General features: G+C 47.0%; 1 protein-coding gene across 2 annotated transcripts in view; it reads left to right on the top strand.

Moving 5' to 3' along the window:
* The first annotated feature begins 876 nt into the window (after nt 1-876).
* RANBP10 (RAN binding protein 10) overlaps nt 877-13138 on the top strand; it is a 162796-nt gene continuing 150534 nt past the window's right edge. Inside the window, exons 1-2 of one of the 2 annotated variants that reach the window (XM_073307234.2) lie at nt 877-1253; nt 2251-2362. In XM_073307234.2, the coding sequence (XP_073163335.1) occupies nt 1058-1253; nt 2251-2362 (308 nt within the window). In that variant the 5' untranslated portion in view covers nt 877-1057. Of the gene's footprint in view, nt 1254-2250; nt 2363-13138 lie in introns of those variants that run through there. The other variant, XM_073307235.1, reaches the window with a different exon arrangement.

Raw genomic sequence — 13138 nt, 5'->3', positions numbered from 1 at the left:
GGAAACCGGGGGCGGGGGATGCAGGCCGCAGGGGGGTAGCCTGGGGGAGGAAGGCTGTAGGAGAGTACTTGGGGAACCCGGAGGGGGGAATGCAGGCCGCAGGGGGTACCCTGGGGGAGGCGGAGGGCAGGCCGCAGGGGGGTACCCTGGGGGAGGCAGGCTATAGGAGAGTACTTGGGGAAACCGGGGGGGGGGGAATGCAGGCCGCAGGGGGGTACCCTGGGGGAGGCAGGCTATAGGAGAGTACTTGGGGAACCCGGGGGGGGGGAATGCAGGCCGCAGGGGGGTACCCTGGGGGAGGCAGGCTATAGGAGAGTACTTGGGGAACCTGGGGGGGGAATGCAGGCCGCAGGGGGGTACCCTGGGGGAGGCAGGCTATAGGAGAGTACTTGGGGAACCTGGGGGGGATGCAGGCCGAAGGGGGTACCCTGGGGGAGGCGGAGGGCAGGCCGCAGGGGGGTACCCTGGGAGAGACGGGGGGTGGGGTGGATGCAGGACGGGTGCCTTAGGGAAGGTGCGGGGGGAAGGGTGCAGGGCGGGTACCTAGGCAAGGCGGGGAGGAGGACGCAAGGGCGACCCTAGGGAAGGCAGGGGGCAGGCGAAAGGGGAGAGCGCAGGGGGTAGTTACCCTGCGGGACCAGGGCTGGTGTGTGCAGCAGGGGTTTAGCCCTGGGAGAGGGCGTTTCCCAGGACGTTGGTTATGGGGGTCCCCACACCGGTGTGCGCCGGGCACAGTTCTGAACACGGCGCCGTGCCTGGCGCTTCGGCGGCGCTCTGGGGCTTGTAGTGCCTTGCGGCACCTTGCCAAGGTGGGCAGCAGCTCCAGCGAACTCTCCTTCCCAGCGTGCAATGCGCCACAGCGCGGGGGCGGGGCCTTTGGCGCGGGGCCTCTCGGGAGTTGTAGTCAGGGCGTGCGGGAAGTGGCTTGTCAGGGGCGGGGAGCGGACTCGGATTCCCGTCGGGGCCGCGGCCCCATTGTGGCCGGGCCCGCAGCCCATTGGCTGGCGGAGGGAGCTGGGCCTCGCTCTCCGTCTGGTGACACAATAGCGAATCCAAAATGGCGGATCCGGGTGCAGGGAGCTTGGACGGGGGGCTGTCGTGCCCGCTCGAGGAGCAGGAGCTGAGCCAGCGCCTCCGCCGCCTCTACCCGGCCGTGAACCAGGCCGAGACGCCGCTGCCCCGCTCCTGGAGCCCCAAGGACAAGTACAACTACATCGGCCTCTCGCAGGGCAACCTGCGCGTCCACTACAAAGGTGCCGGCAGCCGCGCCGGGAGCCCCGGGCCGGGAGTCCGGCCGCCCCCGGGGCCGCGGGGAGCCGGCACCGGGCTGGTCCAGGGCAGCCGGGCCGCTGAGGCGCTGCGCGCGGCGGGGGCCTGCAACTCCCTGGGAAGAGGGGCCGGGGGGGGGGGAGCGGGTTCTCCCTGCCCAGGCGGTCCCCTGCTGGGGGGGAGCGGAGCCGGGCCGGGCAGAGGGGCCGTAGTTCGGGGGTCGTGTGTCTACCCCCCAGGCTCAGTCGCTACCACAAACCACGCCGAACTGCCCCTCTGATCTGTGGGGGCGGTTTGGGGCTTGAGCCGTCCCTGGGGTTTCCGCGGGCGAGGGAGAGCTAAAGCGGCGCTGAGCCCAACCCCCGCGTTCCTGCCTTATATAACACTTTGCGGTGTCATTTAGCTGGGGGCCTGGCTTCTTCTCTGTAAGGCTCTGCCCCCGTAGGGTCTCCTGTTGTCTCTGTCACCCCCTTACAATGCCGGCGAGAGGGGCTCCTGGCTGGGTACCTCCACCACTTGGGTTCATAGGAAATCAGTCAAGTTCAGAGCTCTAAGACCCATGATTTCATGTTTCTTCCCTCCCCACTGTGATGGAGGCTGCCTTTCCAGAATAGCCAGAGAGAGCTGAGCATACCGTCTCCCCTCAGCCTAATAAACACTGATGTCATCTTCATCTTGCACAATTGGTTTGTTTTGGGTGCTGAGATTTCAAAACGGGGGGTAGCATTATGCTTCTTTCTCAGCACCTTAAGAGGGTAGGCAAAGGGAAAGCTGCAGGAGCACATATTGTAGGTTATTTACATGGTGGCAGTGCAGGCTTGTGGGTTTTTTTAACTGACTGAGGAGTCATCTTCTAATTTCTCAGTAGACGCAGAATGAATTTTGCTGTTACAAGTCCTTTACTCTGTTCATGTAGTGTTGTTTTGAAATGAAGGGCCTAGGACCTTGCACCCATTAAGTACTCATTCAACTCTTTCCTAGGTCATGGGAAAAATCACAAAGATGCTGCATCAGTCAGGGCTACACACCCCATCCCTGCAGCTTGTGGCATTTATTACTTTGAAGTGAAGATTGTCAGTAAAGGTAGAGATGGGTAAGTGCACTGCTCTAATTTGATTCCAGTGTTTTATATGTGTTTACTAGTTCTGTTTTGCTCAATCTCCCTTGTTGGAAGGGTTAGAGGTCACTCAGATGACATTTATAATAGGCAGATATGTGGTGAGTGGTTATGTCTGTGTAGTCAACAGGTGGCAAGCCAATAATATATATTGGAATGTAGCTGCTCTCTTTGCTGTTTTGTATGGGTAATTATGACAACTTGAGAAGTACTAAGTCTCTAATTTCAGTATCCCTAGCCTGATTCTTGCTTGCATATTTATACCTGCCTCTGGAAATTTCCACTACATGCATCCGATGAAGTGCGTATTCACCCACGAAAGCTCATGCTCCAATACGTCTGTTAGTATGTAAGGTGCCACAGGACTCTTTGCCGCTTTTATGTCTCTCATGGAGTTTGAAATTCAATACTGTTCCTTTTGTTTCAGTTATGTCTGAATAACTAACAGACTGCTGGAACTGAGTAAACGAATATTGCAACATCCTTGATAGCTGGACTGGTTTCCTGTATCCCTTAACTTCAGGGGAAATGGAAAATTGTCTCTGTTTCTAAAGTCTGGGAGGGGATAGCCCATAAACTGAAGTATTTCCCGTCAAGGATTCACTCATGTCAAAATGTGTGGAAGCTTTGCTAAAGAGTTAAGGCAATGTGAGTGAATGAGGGAGTGACATGGGTCATTAATCATAAAGAATTGCGATTTTGTAGAGCTTGCTCTACATTAGAGTGCGGTTGACCCAGCTACATTGCTCATAGGTGGGAAAAATCCACACCCCTGAGCGATGTAGTTAAACCGACTTAATCCCTGTTTTAGACAGCACTAGGTCGACAGAACAATTCTTCTGTTGACCTGTGTGATACATGAGAGGAAGGGTAGCTCCCATTTGTGGACACCCAGCCAGCCAGTTAGCTCTAAAATCCCTCTTGGTAGCTGTAGTCTACTTGCTTTACCTGTAAAGGGTTAAAAAAGCCCATAGGTAAAAAGAAGGGCGTGGGCACCTGACCAAAAGAGCCAATGGGAGGGCTAGAATTTTTTAAAATTGGGGAAAAAACTTTCCCTTTGTGGTTCTGTTGCTCTCTGGAGAGAGGAGACACAGAGCAGGAACAGGGCTGAACTATGATGTAGGAAGCTTGATGCCAGGTATGATAAACCGTCAGTTCATACCTAGAGATTGCTTATCTGAAATCCCAGATATGTAAGTAAATCAGGAAATGTCTAGGAAGACATGATTATTTCTTATTGGCTTGTGGACTCCTCTGTGCTAACCCCAGGTGCTTTTGCTTTGCTTGTAACCTTAAGCTGAATCTCAAGAGAGCTATTCTTGATGCTTAATTTTTGTAATAGTTTTTTTTTTTTGATTTAGCAAAAAGCCTAAGTTCCAGATGTAAATTTTATTAAAAACAAAAAGAAAATACCTTTTTTAAGAACAGGATTGGATTTTTGTCTCCCTAAGAGGTTTGTGCATGTTGTTTAATTAGCTGGTGGCAAAAGCTGATTTCCTTTGTTTTTCTTTCTCGGCTCTTCCCCGGAGAGGTGGTGAAAGGGCTTGAGGATGGAATTCCCAAGTGCACCTTTCTGGTTCTCAAAAGGGTTTTTTTTTTTGCATTTGGGTGGTGGCAGCATCTACCCATCCAAGGTCAGAGAGAAGCTGTAACCTTGGGAGTTTAATACAAGCCTGGAGTGGCCAGTATTAATTTTTAGAATTCTTGTGGGCCCTCACCTTCTGCACTCAAAGTGCCAGAGTGGGGAATCAGCCTGTCTACTGCCTTTCCAGATAGTGGGAGAACTCTTCCCATCACTGTAGGGATGTCTACATTGAAGTGCTACAGTAGTGCAGGTGCAGCACTGCTTCTGTGCTGCTGCTGTGTTTCAAGTGTAGATGCTCCCTAGATTTATTCACACAAGCCAGCCAGCCTCCTGAAAGGCCCAATTGAGAAATCAGGACACTTCGGGGCTGGCTTAGTGACTAATATTCTGATACAAATCCTGCTTCTAATGCTGGCTTTAGCCCTCAGTGTTTGGAAGTGTAGCAAAGGGTGGTGATTTCCAAATCTGAGGTCTGGAAGGGTTTGAACCTTATGTCTCAACCACTACGTTTGCTGGATGAAAAGGAGTAGCAGTAATTGAGCTCTGGGAGGAGGTCAATCATCTTGTCCAGAAACTATCCGTGTGCAGTGAGAAGAAGAGCTATCTAAAGGGAAGAAAACAAGGCCTTTGTGAATGTAGGTTGGAACTGTGTATCTTCTACCATCAGTCTGGGCCCTGGATTTCCACTTGATTAGGTTGTTTTCTGAAGGCTGATTACACCATAGGGGTTAGTGACAGGCAACAGCTGTGAGATTGGGAAATCCTAGTGCTGGAGGCAGAATGCCAAAGTTAGACTATTCTTCCCATTAAATCTAGCCATTGAAATAACATCGGTTCCTATGGGCTGACTTTGGATTGATTTTCCAATCCAGCTCTGTAGGGCAGTAACGTCTGGAAGCACAGCAGAGGTGGTACATTGTGTCCATGGTATTAGAAGCAGAATGTGAATGTTGTCACTTTACAGTGTTCTCCAAGAGGCAGTTCAGTGAGTAGTGTTGAGTACTTAGTTTGAATCCCATCCAGCCCTCTGTTGCATGTTTATCACTACAGTAAGCATTTTTCTGGGAGCAAAATTAAAGGATGTATTGGGGGTCATGGGATTCTGCATTCTGCTAGGGATGTTACGAGGAGAGGGGAAAATCTAATGTAATGTTGTGTAGTTAGCAAGCATGGTGACTGTTACATCTGGTTCTCATCACCTGGCTTGTGTAGATGAGCTAGCCAGGATGAAATTGATGCCCACCTGCTGTACAAGTATTTTCTGTTGCCTGAAGTGTGAACACAAGTGTAGCTATCCAGAGGGGAGAACAATCTAGGGTGAAATTGGTATAGTACAGGAGTCCTTTGCAGATGTGAGGACACATTGGATACAAGGCAGCGTAGGAGATTGTGAGAAGTAGAGTGAGGAACGTAACCAAAATCAAATCATGGGCATGGTTTCTCATTTGGGAAGGGTGCTGCTTTCACCAGTGAGGACTGAAATCAGGAGATGTGACTGTTTATAAAAAGAGCTTCATAGAGGCCTTCTGCCAGCTTGGATTGTAGGGGCTAGGTATGGCATGGTATTTACCAGAGGTGTTTTTTATCACCCGGGGAAAAACTAGTTAATCCCAGTTTAAGGCATTTTCTATTTTAAAAACTGTTCCATTAATGCACACCACGTTACACTTAGTTTTAGTTATATATTCAAATTGTGGTTGCCTAAGATAGTAGATTTGCAGATTTACAATTGTACAAACAAAAAGTAAAATGCATTAGGATTAATATTAATATGTACTGAATATTCAAATATCTATATATTTTGATTTGGCATTTTCTCAAAGAAGTTATGCATGTTATGACTCATTTCAGTGTTCAATATTGTGTAAACAGGAGTCAAACATTTGATTACATGAAAACACCATTAATGCAGAATTGTAGGCTTGATGCATTAAGCAATCAGAAGCATGTAGAGTTGCAAACTTCCAGTCCAGGTCCATTTGGCCATGCATCATTCTGTAGTGGATAGACCAAGCCTATTCCTCAGTTTTGACTGGATGTATCCAAAGTTTGAAAAGATTTGTTATATGCTTGCTGGACACTGATGCAATTATTTTTCCAAGTTTCCCAGTTTAACCTCCCCTGTCCTAAACTGTGTTTTCCCCAGGAAATTGCCAACCATAGTAGGGATTCCAATTTGGACTGCATTAGTAGGAGTAAATATTTATATTATGATAGCGCCCGAAGGCACAGTTAGTTTGTCCTTAAGGTGGACTAGGTCCATCTCATGTGGAGATGGCAGAATCACGTTAACTTGCTGGTTGACTCCCGAGGGCAGAGCTCTTGATCTTGACAAGCCATTTCTCTGCTGCACACCATAATGGTCATTATTTCCCATCATAATCTTATGAAGTACACTGCCATGTCTATCAACACCGTAGTGGTGTAAAAATCAAATGTCAGTAAGCCTATGGCGATGACACGACAACACCATACCAAAACAATGTGTTGGAGAGTTTGCCAAGACCTCGTTTTGATGTCGAGGGCATGTCTGTGCTTGTTTCCCTGTTGCTGGAGGAGGGAGAAATTAGATGCACAGCTGCATTGAGAGTACTCAGGCTGAGACCTAAACCACAAAAGCATGTAGGTTCTGTGTTATGGCTGCTGCAGCACCCATAAAGATTGCTTGTCCTAGGCATTGCAGTACTGGATCCTGTATTGGAGGCTGTGCAACACTATACATACTGTGCTGACTTTTCAAAGACCTCCCAGGGTATGTAACATCTCTCAGGTCTGGGACCCTTTGCTAAATTGTGCTGTGGTACCTGGAAACAATAGGGCTGCTACAGCCCCACTAACTCAGAACTTCCTTTTGTGGGCTTTGTCTGATCCTTAATGTTTTACTTTTCAGACTGTTGGTTTGGGGCCTAGAGTATTTGTAACAGTGTGTCAGGTGAATGTGTCTATACCGCTACTGAGTTTGGCAGTGCTTGGTACATCCGTGATGCTAATGACTTCCGTTTAATGACGTGGAGTACCGGAATTGAAAAAGGAGGAGAGAAGAAGAGTGTTCCAACAGTATCTGAAATCCCTTAGAAAGCAGGTCAAGAGGACTCTTGAAGGACTTTCCAAGCTGCCTACTTCAAATCCATAATTTCAGCTTTGTAGCTTGTAGGTCTTTAAACATACTGTTTCTTGCTGTATTGACAACCATTTAGTTTGATGATGGGATGAGGGATGTGTAGTGCTGCTGCTCACTGGGTTTACATTGCTGGGTACTGTGATGTCTTATTTGCCCGTGTTTTGAAATGGCTAAATGATCAAATGAAATGGCAAAGGAAGGCTGGCTGGATTAGGGTGCTGGGAGAACCAGTTTCAGTAAGTGTGGTTGTGGTTTTGGATGGGGATGTCTGAATATGATTTTGCTTAGCATGAAGTAGGTTACTTTGTTTTATTAACTGCACTGGAGATGTGACTTTTCTGATTAGCGAGTGGCATTATGGCAAGACTCCATGGCCAGGCCTAAGTAAAGTGGTGGCACTTGCCAACATACATGGCCACTCTGGGCAGCTTCCATGGTATAAAAGGAGCATTCTGAGGGAGTCAGATTACTAGCTTTTATTTCACTCCATGGCAACAAATTTTGCTTTTCTACAATACCTTTTAGATAAAGGGGAGTCTGAGACTGATGTGCCTTGAGCTAGTGCTGCGATCGTGCTAGGGTTATTTGATGGTGATAAGGTGCTGATGGACGCAGGGCTAAAAAACTTTCCCAACACTAGTTCTCATTCAGTAAGCTCTTTGGACCCGAGACAGAACTGAATTCTTGGAGACTCTGTAAGTGGCAAGAACTGAAAACATGTTGGTAGCTCTTGACCATGATGCAAAACAAAACTGTTCTCCGCTCATTAAAAGAGCAGCTTCCCTCCATGTTGTCTTTCCATACTGTTTAATGCAGCTTCTCTTCTCAAGATGCTCTACTGGAGGACTGCATGTGCACAGAGAACACACAAAGACCTGTTTCCTTGCCCTTCCCCATCCCTAGGCTGCTCTGTTGTCTAAGCATTGGTAAACATTGGCTTGGGTCCCAGGTGGATGTTCCAAAACAAAGTGCAATATCCAAAGAGCACTGCCTGGTGCCCCATAAGGAACCCTTGCCCGTTTTAGAGCCTATCATAGAATCACAGGATATCAGAGTTAGAAGGGACCTCAGGAGGTCAGCTAGTCCAACCCCCTGCTCAAAGCAGGACCAATCTCCAATTTTTGCCCCAGATCCCTAAATAGCCCCCTCAAGGATTGAACTCTCAACCTTGGGTTTAGCAGGCCAGTGTTCAAACCACTGAGCTATCCCTCCCCCGTTGGGTTCACCCACTCTCCCCAGCTTTACTCCCTCCACATTCTAGGCTGTGAGTTGTGACCGCCACCCTTCTAGCTAAGGAAGACTGACTGGGGTTTACTCTGGAACCTGTCAGTGTTGTTTCTCAGTTTGTCAAATAGATGTGATGGCTGGGAAAGGCTGTCTCACAACCCCTGCTGGCCTAGGGGCAAGAGCTCAGGACTTGAAGGCACACCTGGGTGCCTCTTTGTACATGTAGAGGCTTCCAGGGGCTTTGTGCTGGGGGAGAAGCTGAGCCCTGATTAGGGGGCGGGGCTTCTCTGAGTAGGGGTCCTAAAAGGTAGCCAGCCAGCCAGGCAGCGGCCCAGACAGCTGCTGCGGCCCAGGAGCCAGCAAACAGAGCTGTAAACAGGGGAGTTTGAGTGGGAATTCTGTAAAGGGAGTTTGTCTTGTGGTACTTGTTTGGGATTTGGTTTTGCTGTGGGGGGTGGTGTTTTGGTGTAGTTTGTGTTTCCCAGATTAACAGGGTTTAGGTGGGAAGGCTATGGCAGATACAGAGGCAGCAGTGGGAGTGACCCATGTAGTGGAAGACACAATGAGGATGACTGGATGTGGAAGCTGCGGTATGTACATGATCCTGGAGGGGGTACTGGTAAGGGTTTTGTCTGCATGAAATGTCATCTGATAGAGCTGATGGAGGAAAAGATTTGAGGTTTAGAGATGCAGGTGGAAAGTCTGGTTGAGTTTAGGACGGGGTTTGAGCAGATTATGGAGCAAAGACATGAGGTATCTGAAGGGAAAAGCTCAGACTTGCAAATGGAAGCCGGGCTGGGGAATTCTGAGGGGAGACTGGGTGAGGAAAGGGGTCAGTGGAAGCATGTGACTAAAAGAACCAGGCAGAGGAACAGATGGGCTAGTGAAGGAGAAGTAGAGCTCAAGAACAGGTTTGCAGAGTTGGAAAATGAAGAAGGGGCTCAGCAGGTAGTCGCTGAAGGTGGAAGGGCAAGGAAGAAGAGAAGAGCGGCTAGTGCTATAGGAAAAGGGTAAGAGTCAGTGGAGACTACACCAAATATGAGCCCCAGGCGGATATAGGATGGGTTGAAGAGGGTTACAAGGGAGAATAGAAATGGAAAAAACTTGCAGCCAGAGGGAACGGGGGTAGACTGGAGAATAGCACCGTCACCGGGAAAAGGCAGGTCTATGTGATCGGGGACTCTTTACTGAGAAGAATAGACAGGCCTGTAACCAGAGCTGATCCAGAGAATAGGAGGGTGTGCTGTCTTCCAGGTGCTAAGATACGGGATGTAGACCTGAGGTTGAAAAGGATCCTAAAGGAAGCAGGAAAGAATCCCCTAATTATCCTTCATGTGGGAACAAATGATACGGCTAGATTCTCACTGGAAAGTATGAAGGGAGACTATGCTAGGCTGGGGAAGACGCTTAAGGAAATCAAGGCTCAGGTAATCTTTAGTGGGATTCTGCCTGTTCCTAGAGAAGGGCAACAAAGGTGTGACAAGATTATGACTATCAACAGATGGCTCAGGCCGTGGTGCTATAAGGAGGGCTTTGGGATGTATGGCCTCTGGGAAGCATTCATGGACAGAGGACAGTTCTCTCGGGTCGGACTTCATCTGAGTAGGGAAGGAAATAGACTTCTAGGATGGAGGCTGGCACAACTGATTAAGAGAGCTTTAAACTAGGAATTTGGGGGAGATGGTTGGTTGGGAGATGTCCAGGTAATCTTCATGCTGGATTTTAGCATTGAGAGGGAAGAAAACGAAGTAAGAAAGGATACAGCCGTGGGTAGGAGAATATAGATAAGGAGGAAGGGCAGTGTAGATACAAGTCTAATAGGTTATACTGGCTGTAGAATGACCGTGCCCAATAGGGTACAGAATGTGAGCGAGGCCAAACAGCAGGAATGAAGATGTTTGTACCCCAGTGCGCGGAGCCGGGTAACAAAATGGAGGAACTAGAGCTACTGGTGCAGGAAGTGAAACCAGCTATTCTAGGGAGAACAGAGACAGGGCGGAATAGTCGTCACGGCTGGGCTACGGGTATTGAAGGGTCTGTGCTGTTTAGGAAAGACCGAAATAAAGGTCAAGGTGGTGGAGTCGCATTGTAGATCAGTGATGAGGTAGAATGTAAAGAAATAAGAAGTGATGGAATGGATAAGACAGAGTCCGTCCGGGCAAAAATCACATTGGGGAAGAAAACGATTAGAGCTTCCCCTGGGATAGTGCTTGGGGCGGGCTATAGACCGCCGGGATCTAATCTGGATATGGATAGAGCCCTTTTTAATGTTTTTAATAGAGTAAATACTAATGGAAACTGCGTGATCATGGGAGACTTTAACTTCGCAGATATAGACTGGAGGACGAGTGTTAGTAATAATAATAGGGCTCAGATTTTCCTAGATGCGATAGCTGATGGATTCCTTCATCAAGTAGTTGCTGAACCGACTAGAGGGGATGCCACTTTAGAGTTGGTTTTGGTGAGTAGTGAGGACCTCATAGAAGAAATGGTTGTAGGGGATAATCTTAGTTCAAGTGATCATGAGCTAATTCAGTTCAAACTGAACAGAAGGATTAACAAAAATAAATCTGCAGCTAGGGTTTTTGATTTCAAAAGGGCTGACTTTGAAAAATTAAGGAAATTAGTTAGGGAAGTGGATTGGACTGAAGAATTTATGGATCTAAAGGCAGAGGAGGCCTGGGATTACTTTAAATCAAAGCTGCAGAAGCTATCGGAAGCCTGCATCCCAAGTAAGGGGAAAAAAATCATAGGCAGGAGTTGTAGACCAAGCTGGATGAGCAAGCATCTCAGAGAGGTGATTAAGAAAAAGCAGAAAGCATACAGGGAGTGGAAGATGGGAAGGATCAGCAAAGAAAGCTACCTTATTGAGGTCAGAACATGTAGGGATAAAGTGAGACAGGCTAAAAGACAAGTACAGTTGGACCTTACAAAGGGAATTAAAACCAATAGTAAAAGGTTCTATAGCCATATAAATAAACAATATCGATAGCCAATATCTAAACCAATCCTTTGCCTCAGTCTTTAATAAGGCTAAAGAGGATCTTAGGGATAATTGTAGCATGACAAATGGGAATGAGGCTATGGAGGTAGATATTACCATATCTGAGGTAGAAGCGAAACTCAAACAGCTTAATGGGACTAAATTGGGGGCCCAGATAATCTTCCAAGAATATTAAAGGAATTGGCACCCGAAATTGCAAGCCCATTAGGAAGAATTTTTAATGAATCTGTAAACTCAGGAGTTGTACTGTATGATTGGAGAATTGCTAACATAGTTCCTATTTTTAAGAAAGGGAAAAAAAGTGATTCAGGTAACTACAGGCCTGTTAGTTTGACATCTGTAGCATGCAAGGTCTTGGAAAAAATTTTGAAAGAGAAAAGAAGTTAAGAACATTGAAGTCAATGGTAAATGGGACAAAATACAACATGGTTTTACAAAAGGTAGATCGTGCCAAACCAACCTGATCTCCTTGTTTGAGAAAGTAACAGATTTTTTTAGACAAAGGAAATGCAGTGGATCTAATTTACCTAGATTTCAGGAAGGCGTTTGATACTGTGCCACATGGGGAATTATTAGTTAAATTGGAAAAGATGGGGATCAATATGAACATTGAAAGGTATGGATAAAGAATTGGTTAAAGGGGAGACTACAACGGGTCCTACTGAAAGGTTGGTGAACTGTCAGGCTGGAGGGAGGTTACCAGTGGAGTTTCTCAAGGATCAATTTTGGGACCAATCTTATTTAATCTTTTTATTACTGACCTCGGCACAAAAAGTGGGAGTGTGCTAATAAAAATTTGCGAATGATTCAAAGCTGGGAGGTACTGCCAATTTAGAGAAGGACTGGGATATAATACCGGAGGATCTGGATGACCTTGTAAACTGGAGTAGTAATAATAGGATGAAATTTAATAGCGAGAAGTGTAAGGTTATGCATTTAGGGATTAATAACAAGAATTTTAGTTTTAAGATGGGGACGCATCAATTAGAAGTAACAGAGGAGGAGAAGGACCTTGGACTATTGGTTGATCATAGGATGACTATGAGCCGCCAATGTGATATGGCTGTGAAAAAGGCTAATGCGTCTTGGGATGCATCAGGTGAGGTATTTCCAGTAGAGATAAGGAGGTTTTGGTACCATTATACAAGGCACTGGTGAGACCTCACCTGGAATACTGTGTGCAGTTCTGGTCTCCCATGTTTAAAAAGGATGAATTCAAACTGGAACAGGTACAGAGAAGGGCTACTAAGATGATCCGAGGAATGGAAAACTTGCCTTATTAAAGGAGACTCATGGAGCTTGGCTTGTTTACCCTAACTAAAAGAAGGTTGAGGGGAGATACGATTGCTCTCTATAAATATATCAAAGGGATAAATACTGGAGAGGGAGAGGAATTAATGATTTAATTGGGGATCAGTCCTGCTTTGAGCAGGGGGTTGGACTAGATGACCTCCTGAGGTCCCTTCCAACCCTGATATTCTATGATTATTTAAGCTCAGTACCAATGTGGACACAAGAACAAATGGATATAAACTGGCCACCAGGAAGTTTAGACTTGAAATTAGACGAAGGTTTCTAACCATCAGAGGAGTGAAGTTTTGGAATAGCCTTCCAAGGGAAGCAGTGGGTGCAAAAGATCTATCTGGCTTTAAGATTAAACTCGATAAGTTTATGGAGGAGATGGTATGATGGGATAACATGATTTTGGTAATTAATTGGTCTTTAAATATTCATGGTAAATAGGCCTAATGGCCTGTGATGGATGTTAGATGGGGTGCGATTTGAGTTACCCAGGAAAGAATTTTCTGTAGTATC

The sequence above is a fragment of the Lepidochelys kempii genome, chromosome 12 (genome assembly GCF_965140285.1).
Source record: "Lepidochelys kempii isolate rLepKem1 chromosome 12, rLepKem1.hap1, whole genome shotgun sequence".
Classification (NCBI taxonomy): Eukaryota; Metazoa; Chordata; order Testudines; family Cheloniidae; genus Lepidochelys; species Lepidochelys kempii.
This window is presented reverse-complemented; position numbering and strand designations above follow the sequence as displayed.